Below are 13702 nucleotides of genomic sequence, written 5' to 3' on the forward strand. Positions count from 1 at the left end.
GTGCCAAGCCCAGGGACTAAAAATACCTGGAGACTCACAGATGCACAGTGGTGAGGGTTTAACGAGGTGCACTGAACTGTTAGGACTATGCACCGTGTATGTTAATGAAACCCCCAAAATCTGCAGCTGCTGCCTGGAGCCAGGCCTGCACTCCCTATTACCCTGACATTGCTGGTGTAACTGCCCGGACCCACGCCACAACCTTCTATCCAAGCTCCCTGGGAAGTGCTGCCTGGAATCAGTGCTGCCCCAGTACTGTGGGGCAGAGGCAGCCCTTCTGCTTTGCTCTGTCACAGGGCGGTGGGGGAACCTAGTAGGTTTACAGATGATAAAAGCCTAACTGCTTGTAAGCTTTTCCTGCCCGAGCTGCTAAACAAGTGTTTATCCGATCAATTTAGGGCAGGCGAGAGAGCAAGGCCATGAATCCCTATGGCCTAATGCTTTATAGTCTCTGGAGACAGCATTCGATAGAGCTTTACCAAGACCACCTTCTCCACGGCACTCAACAAAGGGGAGAAATACGGCCTCAAGTGGTTAACAATCCCTCACGTGTTTGGACTTTAAAGACCAGGGACAAGTGGGAGAACAATGGGAGAAAGAGCTGCCTACGGTCCTATGCTGTGGACTCTTAATGTCCCCCTCCATGCATTCGAATAGGAAGACAGCACAGGGGAGGGGAAAGAAAGTCAGAAAAAAAGAAAATGCACATGCAATCCATGTGCACAGTGTGTGTTGCATCCTGTTCTTGTGGCTGGGCAATGTAACAAGATGAAAGCCTACTACCGTTAGTGCCTGTGCAAGTTAGTGCTTTATCTCATGTGGCAGAGGCTCCCGCGTTCAGTACTACAGAGGCAAGTTTCAATCCCTTGTTTACCTCCCTGCAGTGGGTTAGATGCATGTTCTCTATGTACGTGTTAATGGAATGATGTTTCATAAAACTAACAATAGAAAAGACCTGTTAGAACATCTATCCAGGTGCCTGGGGACCGGTACAATGTTGTTCCTAGGAAATTGGACGGGGAAGGTTATTCTCTGCTACCATCTCTGCTTGCCAATGTCCCAACCAATGGTGCTTCTTCCATCAGTTTCTTGAGTGAAAATATCTCCTTCCCAACAGACCTTGCTCTTTACCACATGCTTCCTCAGCTTAAATTTCCCTCCAATCTCCTCTTGCCTTCAGTACTGGGTTCCTTCTGGACGTGGAGGAAGTGCGGGGGCTAGGTGGCTCACATGCGAGATGAGATTTAGAGCTGGGTGAAAATTTTCATCTGAAATATTTTTGGCAAAAAAATGCAGATTCAGCAACCCTGAAAGTTTTGCTAAGTCATGTTGACTTTGCCCGATTGTTCTGGGTGAAAGCCCCTCCCTCAAAAAAAATAATCTGAAAAAAATGAAATAATTGTTTTGACATTTTCAAATTGGAACGTCACAATTTTTCGCTTCGAAGTGATTTTTTGTTTAGAAATGTCCTTCAATATTATCTACAATTTTTAAAAAATTTAAAATGATCAAAATTGAAATAAAACATAATTTTTTAAACTTTTCAATTTGACAAAAATTCCCACAATTTTTGGTTTCGGGGGTTGATCTGAAACATTTTATTTATTTATCGGCTGGTGAACTGAGAAATCTATTATTTGCCCAGCTCTAATGAGACTCATGGGAGAGGAGTAAGATGCAGCCTCCAACACTTCATCCAAGTCTCTCCTTATAGAACACTGATTCCAAATCTCCTCGCGCTGCCATGGATGGGTTATTGATCCCAGACAGGGACTGGACCCAAACATATTTGATGGAGCAGGCTGAGGGTTAATTGGGGAGAACTTTGTTTTTAAGTTTCTCGGGAAGTGGAGATCTGACCCCGTCCCTCAATCCTAGTGTAACTGCATGGTGGGGGCCAGGCTCCATCCTGTTTTAGCATCCACCCCTCCGGAGATTAGGAGTCCCCAGAGAACTGCAGAGATTTCCCATGGAGCGTTGGGATTGGTAACAATGACACAGCTTCTGTCCAGGCCGTCCTGTGCTCCTTAAGTAAAGAGGACACATTGGGAGATGGGGAACTAAGGTTCTCCCCAACCCCATTTTGCCTCCCTAAATTCCTCTTGCATTTTCAACTGGATGCAGCACTCGGCGTGACTTCCTGCCCTGATGCTGCTATGTGCTATTACACAGCAACTGTCTGGAAGTGTCCTTAGTTCATTGGCAAGTGAAATCTAGCGTCTGCTTCTGCTCTCTGACGCAAGCACTAAGCCCCAATTGTTCAGCCAAGCATTAAGCATGTGCTTAAATCCTAATGATTTCAACCGGATTTAAGCACAAACTTAATTTTAAGTATGTGCATAAATGGTTTGCTGAGTTGGGGCTTAAATCAGCAGTGATGCCGTGGAAGTCAATGGATTTTTACCAGTGTAAGGGCTTGTCTGCACATGAAAGTTATTCCGGAATAAGGTAGGATGCAAATTTAAACCGGATTAACTATTCCTGACTGACTCCATGTAAGTGGGAGGAGAATCAGAGCCATGAATATGAGGCAATAGCATCAAGCAAGGCGGGGATATTTCATGTGTGTGGGTGTGTTGAGAGAAAGTGAGAGTGTGAAAGTCTGAGTGAAAAGTGCTAGATAAATGTAAGCAATTATCATCATCCAGAGTTCCTGGTAAAGTGTTAAACACTTCAACAATCATCTCACTAGATAAACAGGCATGCCACTAATGAGCTTAACAACACTGCTAGTGTGAACACTTGCTTTCACCTGCTGTGTCTGATGAGAACATGTTGCAGAGTTAAGAAGAAATTTTATCCCCATGTTAGGTCTCATCCTAATCTCTACTAGTTAGAAAATGACTTAAATCCTGAAGCATGAGGTTTAATATGCAAAATGTAATACTCCAGACGAAGACTTAGCATTCACTGTAATATCCCAGTATATTTTTGTTATCCATATACATATCCGATCTCTTTTTTGATTCTAGCTAAATTCTTGACCTCAATGACTCCCTGTGGCAAGGAGTTCCACAGTCTAATTACATGCCATGTGAAAAATAATTAAAAAAAAAAAATCTAACACTAGGTACTGAGCCGGAAATGGTGTCAACAGAAAGGCTTTTGACTCCATAGGCCGGAAGCTGACGCTAGGTCCTTTTTCTAGGTCCTTTTTCACAACCTTGAGGAAATCAAATAGTCCTTCCATATTATTATTGTAAAGAGGAAAGAATTCTATAGTATTTTTCAATGGCCTGAGAGATTTACAACAGCAGAAATGCCCATGGGTTTTAAAAGAAAGATGAGGGTCCATAAGGAAAGATGTAAAAATCAATGCAGCCTTCTCCTCCTTTAATGCTGCTTTTGTGGGAGATAGTTTAAAAGCTGATGCCCTCGCAGCAGACAAGCAGGGAAGTGCAAAGGATCAGTTCTGGTGCAGAGACCAGAGTGAGTCAATGCTGAATAAACTTTGCTTGGAAGACTTTTATAGGGAGTGTAGGGGAGCTGTAAACCATGGCAGCCTTTGGAGACACCTTCCTTCTTGCTCCTGTTTGCTTTGTTTTCTGGAGCGTGAGGTTTTCTGAGATGGGGAAAAGCCACAGGAATGAGTATGATTTGTTTTGTAGCACTTTGTTGGTCAGGTTTTTGCAAATCGAAGACAGGGGCAGCAGGTTTGTATACTTTTTGGTGGTGCCCAGAACGGGTCCAAGTCCTGTCTCTCCCACCCACCCACACACCTGCTTTGTAAGCTGATACATATTTTTTTAAATAATGTAAAAATGGACTGGAAACAGTAAGTGTTTAACAGTTTCCTTATATTGCACTATGTGGGGGGGATGAGGGCTCTGGCTGGGGGTGAGGGCTCTTGGGTGGGGATGAGGGGTTTGGGGTGTGGGAGGGGCTCAGAGCTAGGGCAGAGGGTTTGGGTGCGGGGGTGAGGGCTGCGGGGTGGGGCGGGGGATGAGGGGTTCACAGTGCAGGAGGGGGCTCAGGGCTGGGGCTGAGGGTTCAGGTGCAGGCAGGCTGCCCCAGGGCTGGGGCTAGAGAGGAGGACTCCAAGTGCCCCCAGACCCCTCCCCCCACCTGGCATCATCACTTCACGTGTTCCTAGGGGCCAGGCCCCTCTCAGGTCCAGGAAGCCCCCTCGCCTCCCCTGTGGTGGGTGCCGGGGGATGGGGGGGAGGAAAGCTGCCATCACGTGTGCACCTCCTCCCTCTGCAGACAGCAGCTGCACCACCACCTCAGCCTGCCGCCAGCGCCACCCCCTTTTGTAGCCGGCAGCGGCCGGCGAGGGAGCGCAGCGCAGAGTGGCAGGGCAGCCACCCGCTGCCCAGGGCGCCGGCAGGGATGCTCCAGGGGGAGGCGCGCAGGGCAGCAGGCCGGGCCGGGGGAGAGACCCGGCCGCGAACATTGGTGGAGCTGGGCCCCCAGGCCCTGAATTTGCTGGAGCATGGGCACCACCGGCCCATATGCACGGGGGCAGCAAGCAGGGCCGGGGATGCTCTGGGGGAGGCGCGCAGGGCAGCAGGCAGGGCCGGGGGAGAGACCCGGCCGCGAACATTGGTGGAGCTGGGCCCCCAGGCCCTGAATTTGCTGGAGCCTGGGCACCACGGGCCCATATAACTCGCCGCCCCTGATCGAACACCAAGGTTGGTTTTGCTTCTGGGTCCTGTTTTCTCTGAAACCACAAAATATGGAGAAGGAGATGGTCAGATTGTTACTTATGGATTGCTGTAGCACCCACAATGCATTAGCTGCTGCATACATGTAACAACCCTCACCTTGGCTGTCATCAAGGCCTGAGCCCAGGATTCCCAGAGATAAAGCATGAGTCTCTCCAGCTTGAGCTAAAGAACTACGGGCTTGTCTACATGAGAAGGTTGCACTGATATTCCTTGCATTGGATTTTCTAAACTGATGCAAACCCATGAGTGGCTTATATCAGTTTAGTTACGATTGGAAACTGTTTGTATTTCTTTTTTAATGAGAAAAGAGCCACATTATTTTGACATAAAAACCCCAACAGTCATTAGTCTGGATGATGAACGGGGACTGGAGCAAGATGCAGGGGCCAGGATCACATCCAGCCCAGAGAGGGTTAATAATTGTCTTGCTCCTACACAGGAACATTGGATAACCACTGAGGAACCCAGTTAGAGCTTCTGACTAGAGGGAGAATGGGCCACACCTGGGATCACTTTGGAGTGACCAGTCAGATGCCTTTATAAAGAGACGCCTCCCAGCAGCTGGAGTTTAGGGACTGTGGTTAGTGGTAGGAGTAGCTAAGAACTGTTGATACAGGGGTTAGCGAAATGGCGTTGGTTTAGTTTAACTGCAACTCTCTTTCATCCCCATATTACCTCAAGATGAAATAGGTGTTTTTCTTTAGCTTTCTAAGCAGGGCCAATGCTTCCAATCAGAGGATCTCACAAAAATTCTCCCCTCCTTCGCTTGGGGTAGCTCCAGGGCAAAGAGAAGTGAGGTGCTGTGCTCTATTCCTTCGTTTCCCCCCTTTCAACACACGTGCTTTCTCAGAAAACCAAGAGAGGAGGCAAAGGAGGGGATGTGATAGGGCTTTGCAGGGCGTGCTCCTGAAAACAATAGCTGGCATGTGCGGATGGTCTAGCGTAGAGTATCTCCTTGATACTATGGTGATGAACATGATGTAAGAACTGATAGAATAGGAAATACAGGTGGCTGGACCTCTCTTTTGGTGTCAGTGGGGCTCTGGGCAGGTGCAGGAGTCTGCAAAGAGAAGCTCACTGCAGGATTGGGGGCCATGGTTAAATTAAAACAGTGAAGGGGTGGGTCCCGCTCCTCCCAAGGAAATGTTATTGACAACTCTCGACACTTGGAGTAATCAGTCCATTCTAGAGACAGATATGTCTTCTCTTCAGTAGAATCTCTGATAGTCCTGGGGCAAAGTCATCTCTGTCTGGGATCCCAGTGGGGCATGGGGGTTGAGCTCTATTAAAGATGGGGAAATCACATCAGGTTGCCGTTTCTGGAAAGAAAAATGAGTCTCCTCCAACATGGCACTGCTCCAGAAAAACCCTGAGGGAAGCCCTCTCTGCACATCTGAACTCCTGTAGGAGGAGTTGGTGGAGATGTCACACACCCAAAGAAATCTCATATGGACAGCTTCCCTGCAAAGAAGCCAAACTCTGTAGAAATCAAACCTGCAAAATGACATCTGTCACTCACTGTTATTCATCCTCTGCCTACCACTTGTTATTAGTGATTCCCTGTCTGTCACTCATCATTAGCACCAACACAGCATATGGCCTGGTCAATTCATGTTATGGATTTAGCAATTTGACTTAATGGAGACACTAAAGAAAAGAGGTGCTTAGAAAAGGGACCGGGGACTAATTCCTGGCTGGTGAACTCCTTTGAGATTGGTTTCTGTTTCATAGCACTCTATTTCACTATTATTTATTTATATTATAGAATTGTAGGACTGGAAGGGACCTCGAGAGATCATCTAGTCCAGTCCCCTGTGCTCGTGACAGGACTAAGTATGACAGGGGTTTGTCTAACCTGCTCTTAAAAATCCCCAGTGATGGAGATTCTACAACCTCCCTAGGCAATTTATTCCAGTGCTTATTCTAGGTGCTATGGTAGCACCTAGAGGCCCCATCCAGGATCAAACCCTCATTCTGTATATACACTGAGTGAGAGACAGTCCTTGCCCCAAACACTGGCTTTACAGACCACCACCATTTGCCTGAGCTATCTAATATGCCTAATTTTTAGGTACTTAAAAGGTGTGATATGGTATGTCACACAATGTACTTTCCATGCAAGGAGTGATGTAGCAATGACAAATGCACAGCGTTCCCAAAGCTCCCCCGTGGTAGTTCTAGTACTTGGTAGTGCAGGAGGTATCGGGTGGAGACATCCACATACCAACTCCTTAGCAGCAAGTTGGGAATCTGTGTTTGGAGAGTGAGAAACACATGGCATTGTGATTGCTCGCAGCAAACTTAAAGGCCTGGGGTTTCCCTTTTTAAGAAAAAGTTCCCCTTGGGTACATGACAAGAAGGATAAGAGCAGTGAAGATGTAGATGATCCTACTTGCCCCAAGAGTAGGGGACAGAAGAGGAAATTAAGGACTGATTGTAAGCCCTACGTACGGTTTTAATAATTTCATAAGGTGCTTGGGTACATGGTCTGAATGCACAGATAGATCAGGCCTGGCCCAATGCCCACTGAAGTCAACACTGGATCAAGCCGATAACAAAAGTGACAGTCTGTACGGAGACAGAGAGAGACAATAATATACCACAATGCATTTCAAACCCTGTGAAAACAGGCCCATCTTGCAATCATGTGAGTGAGTTTTAGAGAGAAGCTCATGCCCAACCCCCCCAGATCTGAACCGCTTTCCATCTCCCAAAGTGTGAAGGGATGGGTTACAGAATCCAGATCTGGATCCAGATTGTACAACTCCTGCCCTTCTATGCTGTATTTCCTAAATGGCTGCTTACAGCTTTCATGCATGCACAGTGTATTTGATAAGAATGTACTAGTCTGTTCTATGTAGGTTTCTATACAGGGCTCATCATCCTAGTATCTGATAACGGGGGGAAATAATAGGAGTTGAAAATATAGTCGAACCCCTTGCCATCTGCTTGCATGAACACCTGAGCCCCTTAGGAGGCCAGGAACCTGGAATGTCACTGCTACTCGGACAGTCTTCCCTTTATGCCTTTCTAGTGTTTGTGTCTGTCAGGCATCTCCACAGTCACAAGGGGTGTCTCTTACCCACTCCCTTAGTACGTTAATACTCTGACAAAGAATAGTACAGAGTCCTGCTGTAGCCACTGGCTCACAGCCAGAGCTCTCCACTCCCACAGCAGTTGCCTGCAGGAAAATCAATGGCAAGGAGTGAGCAGCCTAAATAACCAAGTGGAGAGCCCAGACCCCAGGAGAGGGGGAACAGAAAGACCGTGAGATGTCTCCCCATCTAAGGATTCACAGGGCATATGCAGCTGTCACACTCCCACCGGCTAAGGAAACAATGAAAGGCTGGCGGTGCAGATGAGTGCCCGGTTTGGCTGGCCCACCCATTGCAGAGGAAAGTTCAATTCCCTGTAGTGTGGGAACAGTCAGATGCAAGCTCCTAACAGACCAATGCTTCCCAAACCGAAGCCTGTGGAGCACTGATATGCAATGGAGCTGCTACCCCTGCACTGGGTCGCTGTAGCTTGGTGCAGGACGCACAACAGTTCCCGTGTTTCTTTGAGCAACTCGACTCAAAAGTGCAAACCTCTCTCTTCACCCTGCTTTCTCTGTTTGGGGTTTTCTCGGGTGTAAATCCAACCGTGACCCAATGTGCATGGGACACCAAAACTGGTGGAAAGTTAGGTGCCCCCACCCCCCCGCCCCGGAAAGGTACCTTGCTTTAGGTTTGTAACATGGTCTCAGGTTGGATTCAGCATCCTGTACAGAATATGATCTGGATGTCCTGGCTGTAGGAACAATTCTACCATGTAACGATACTTTGCACCTTTCATCCAAGGACCTCAAAGCATTTTGAATTTACGATTTCTATGCAGCTCTTTTTCTTTTATCTTGGTACTTAGCTGACCCCATTACTGTCATATCTGAGCATCTCCCAGACATTAAATTTATCCTCACAGCATCCCCACGTGGGAGGGAAGAATAATTACCCCATTTCACAGCGATGAGACGTAAAGAAGGGAAGGGATTTGCCAAGTGTCTGGGGAAGGGAGTCTGTGGCCGCTGGGAACTGAATTCAGATCTCCCCAGACCCAGACCCATGCCGTGGGGTACATCTACACAGCAAAAAGACCCTTGGCAATGAGGCTCAGAGCCCAGCTCAACTGCCTCGGGCTCATGTAGCACAGGCTGCGGAGCTAACAATGGCAGGCAGTGTAGATGTTCGGGCTGGATCCCAGGCTCCAAGACCATCCCCCGTCATTGAGTTTCAGAGCCCGGGCTTAAGCCCAGCAGAAACATTTACATGGCTATTTTCAGCCCTGTAGCGCAAGCCCGAATCAGTTCACCCTGGTCTGAGACTTGCTGCATTGGGGTTGTTGTTGTTTTTTTGCTGTGTAGATGAACCCTTAGCCACCCGATCATCCTCCTTTCTCTCATTCCCCTTTTCTGCTTCTATTGCCTCCATTTCCCTCCTCTGGCTTTCCCTTTCCCATCTGCTAGAATTGACGTGGAGAGCACTGTGAGAACAGGGCTAGTCCCTCACGCACCCACCCCCAACCCTACTGCTGCTCATCTTCCCCATTCCCCCTCAGCAAAAGAGGCTACTCCTGTGATAATATTTAGGCTTCCGATTTTTTTCCCTACAGGGAGAGAGAATGAGCAAAGGAATCTCTGGCTCACTCTCTGTGGAGATTCTTTTACCTTTGGTTTCATGCCAGTAGACTTTTGCTGTGATCAAGAATTCAGTCCCTGTGTGGCTCCCCAATCCCTGCCCCCATCCCCATGGTCACCCATCACTTTCATGTGGCTCCCAGCTTAGTCCTCAGCTGTGGTATTGGGAACTGTGCCTTTAAGGGCTGAGCTTCCCAGACAGGTTCTGGGCAGGGCGCTGTGCAGCTCTTGTTATGCACAGCCGGCTGGTACTGGGCACAGCGTAAAAAAGAGCTCTTGCAAACCCCTTAAGCACTGAGTGATCACTGAATACCACCACAGACACATTAATTCTTTCAACCCCTTGTAAAAACCTGCATAAACTATGCCGCACATAAAGACTGCCAGACTGGATCAGACCCGGGGCCTATCTTGTCTCTGGCAGTAGCCAGTACCAGCTGCTTCAGAGAAAAATGCCAGAGATCCTTTAGGATGATGGGATAACTAGCACCCAGGGGATGTTAATTCCTGGCCCCGTTAGATGGTTTATGCCTTGAAGCTTGAGGATTAATATCCCTTCCAAAATTCTTGGATTATTTTACTAATATAACACACTCATGATTTGCCTTAATTGGAGACACTGATTCTGAAATCCCTTGGCTTCATTTTAACCCCTTAGTTCTGTGCAGAGATGGGCCCAGGTGCTTAAAGGTTCCCAAAGTTCAGGAGGCATGGAGATCCAGAGGCTTGGTTCGTTCCGGGGGTCAGACACCAAGTCTGGAACAGGATCTGAAAGACCGGAGGATGCTGGGTTCCGAGGTCTTGGTTTGACCTCTCTCTAGTTTTCAGTTGAGCCAGATAAAGAAATGGGTTATTGTTATTTATATTACAGTAGCATCTAGAGGCCTCTGAGATCATGGCCCCATTGTGCAAGGTGCTGTACATTCAGACGGTAAGAGACAATCCCTGCCCCAAGGAGTTCACAACCTAAATAGAGAGACAAAGGATGGGAGAAAGGAAATATTATTAGCCCCATTTTATAGCTGGTGAGGCACCGAGCGGTTAAATAGCTTGTCACACAAGGAGTCTGTAGCTGAAGCCAGAGCTCCTGACCACAAGACCTACACTCCTCTCATTACTGCGGGTGCCGGATTAATCTATATTTCTCTGTCTTGCTTTGTTTGCCACTTGCGCGGTTCTCCTCTAACGTGACCTGTTCCTTGGGCTCTTTCAGGAACGACCTTGAGAGGAAACCTCAAAAATGCAGCAGAGTGAAAAAATGAATCACCTTGGGAGGAAGAAAAGGAGAAATTCCGATTAAAGGAGCAAGCGCCGCCCAGAGCATTATGACCTCTTCTACAGGGAAGGCCGAGCTGTGCAGCCTTCAACAGGAACAATAACACTGCAGGGAACACCCGTGAATGGTGGAAGAGGCTTGGGCCAGGGGTTTTCTGTGTGTGGGGGTCCTATTTCCACCTCTCCCTCTCCCTGTGCCAAGTTCTGGATGTGCCCTGTGAAAGTTTTTGCCCTGGAAGGAAGTCGGTCTTGCCAGTTGAAAATGAGACACTTTCAAATGAACTTGCTTCTCATCTGTGTGGCAACTGCCACAGCCATCCCCGTAGTGCCCTGGAAGGTGAAATGCCCACTGCAGTGTGTGTGTCAGATCCGGCCCTGGTACACGCCCAGGTCTGTGTACAGGGAGGCTGCCACCGTGGACTGCAATGACTTGTTCATCTCCACGGTGCCCGAGAGCTTGCCAGAGGGGACACAGACCCTGCTCTTGCAAAGCAACCGCATCGCCAGGGTGGACCAGAGTGAGCTGGACTATCTGAAAAACCTGACGGAGCTGGACCTGTCACAGAACAGCTTCTCTGACATCTGGGACTTCAGTCTGAAGAACATGCCCCAGCTGCTGAGCCTCCATCTTGAAGAGAACCAGCTGGCTGAGTTGTCCGATAACAGCTTCTCTGGCCTGGCCAACCTCCAGGAGCTGTATCTGAACCACAACCAGCTGCGTAGGATTTCCCCGCGGGCCTTCTCAGGCCTCAGTAACCTCCTTCGGCTCCACCTCAACTCTAATCTCTTGAGGACAGTTGACAGCCGCTGGTTCCAGGTGCTCCCCAACCTGGAGATCCTCATGATTGGAGGCAACAAGGTGGATGCTATCTTGGATATGAACTTCAGGCCTCTGTCGAATCTGAGGAGCTTGGTTCTGGCTGGGATGAACCTGAGGGAGATCTCAGATTTCGCCCTGGAAGGGCTGAGAAGCCTGGAGAGTCTGTCTTTCTATGACAACAAGCTGGTGAATGTCCCCAAGCGGGCGCTGCAGCAAGTCCCTGGCCTTAAGTTCCTGGATCTGAACAAAAACCCTTTGCAGAGGATCAGGCAAAGTGACTTCACGAATATGCTACACCTCAAGGAGCTGGGACTTAACAACATGGAGGAGCTGGTTTCCATAGACAAGTTTGCCTTGATCAACCTCCCCGAGCTGACCAAACTGGACGTGACCAACAATCCCAAGCTGTCCTTCATCCACCCTAGCGCTTTCCATCACCTGCCCCAAATGGAGACCCTGATGCTCAACAACAACGCCCTAAGTGCCTTGCATAAGCAGACGGTAGAGTCCCTGCCCAACCTGCAGGAGATCAGCATCCACAGCAACCCCATACGCTGTGACTGCGTCATCCGCTGGGTCAACAGCACCGAGAACCATATCCGCTTCATCGAGCCCCAGTCCACACTGTGCGCCGAACCCCCGGACCTGAAGAGGAGGCACATCCGGGATGTTCCCTTCCGGGAAATGACCGACCGGTGCCTGCCTCTCATCTCCACCAAGAGTTTCCCCTCCCACTTGGAGGTGGCAGACAGCGAGAACATCTCACTGCATTGTAGGGCCCTGGCGGAACCGGAACCAGAGATCTACTGGGTCACACCTTCTGGGGTCAAGCTGATCCCTTACTTGGAGGACGGGAGGTACAAGGTGCACCCTGAAGGGACACTGGAAATTCACAAGATAACTGCACAGGAGGCCGGGCTCTATACCTGCGTGGCCCATAACCTCATTGGTGCTGACACCAAGAGCATCAGCCTGATGGTCAACAGCTCCTTCCCTCTCAGCGTGGACAACCTGGAGCTCCTGGTGAAGGAAGTCCAGGCTTACCATATCCTTGTCACCTGGAAGCCCCACCTCAACACAGTCTCCTCCAATCTCACCTGGTCCAGCTTCTCCTTCAGCTCCAGTTTGGATGTGACCAACGTGGCCCGGATCCCTGCGGGCACCCACCTGTATAACATCACCCGGCTCCACCAGGGCACAGAGTACTGGGCCTGCCTTCACGTGGCCTTCGTAAACTTGCAGTCCAAGGTGGCCTGTGTGAATGCCAGGACTAAAGAGGCTGGCTACGGCTATGGGTACCTGGAGAGCGGGCAGAGTGTCTTGACGGTGCTGGCCCTCTGCATCTTGCTGCTCTCAGTCAGCCTGGTAGGCCACTATGGCTTTGGTTCCTACAGGCCGCAGCCTGGGAAGCTGCTCCTGCGCTGCCTGCCATGGAACCCGGGCTCGTCCTCGGTGCGCGTGGTCTACCCTCCTTTCGTCAAACACTGGGATCAAGGAAGGCCTGGGGAGAAGCTCCTAGCCGTGGAGGTGCAAGCAACGCCGCTGGACTCTTGAAGCTCAACTCTTTGCAGGGGCGTGGAGATGGGGTGGCGGTTCCGGGGGTCGGGGAGAAGGCAAGTGAAACTATTTTTTACCAAAAATAAAAAGAAGACTTGACTGACAAACAAAGCAGCCTGGCAAGTGGAGCGGGACATGGTCAACATCCAGGCCTTGCGGTGCCCCTCTGCCCCCATGCCCCGCCCAAGTCACCCGTCAACATTTGTCCAAACAGATTGTTTCTCTTACAGACAACCTGCTGTTACTGGGGGAAAGGTTCTTGAGTGAATCTTCAGCACAGACAGGGACAATGCAAGGCAATGCCCAGAGCAGAGAGCATGAGCAAGAACAGCCATACTGTAGAACCACAGATGACACCAAGCCCCCGGCAGCCCAGCTGTTAGTCCGCTAGCCGGATGGTCCCTGTCTTGGAAATACACAAAGGCCTTTCCCTTTGGGACTTTTTTTGTGTGTACAGCCATAGGTAACCACGACTCAAACCTGCCAGCCCCCTTATTCGCTCACCCACAACCACCTCAAGGAACAGAGTGGGGTGGGGGGAAGAGGACAGTTGGGCTAAGGAAACAAGGATGCTGCTGCTGCTGTATCTCTTAACTGGCTAGTGACGTCTTCGTGACTCCGGCTGGATTCCGCCCTGAAAAGCCGATCGGATCCCATAACGCAAGAGCTTGATTTCAAGGCTATTTTGTAAACTTTTGTGGATAATGTTAC

General features: G+C 49.4%; 1 protein-coding gene across 1 annotated transcript; it reads left to right on the forward strand.

Moving 5' to 3' along the window:
* Nucleotides 1-10822: 10822 nt before the first annotated feature.
* LOC113407170 (leucine-rich repeat neuronal protein 2-like) lies at nucleotides 10823-12988 on the forward strand. The gene has a single exon (XM_026655291.1). The coding sequence runs from the start codon at nucleotides 10823-10825 to the stop codon at nucleotides 12986-12988; it is 2166 nt and encodes a 721-aa protein (XP_026511076.1).
* The last annotated feature ends 714 nt before the right edge of the window (nucleotides 12989-13702 follow it).

The sequence above is a fragment of the Terrapene carolina genome, unplaced genomic scaffold (genome assembly GCF_002925995.2).
Source record: "Terrapene carolina triunguis isolate 2854851 unplaced genomic scaffold, T_m_triunguis-2.0 Scaffold199, whole genome shotgun sequence".
NCBI lineage: Eukaryota > Metazoa > Chordata > Testudines > Emydidae > Terrapene > Terrapene triunguis.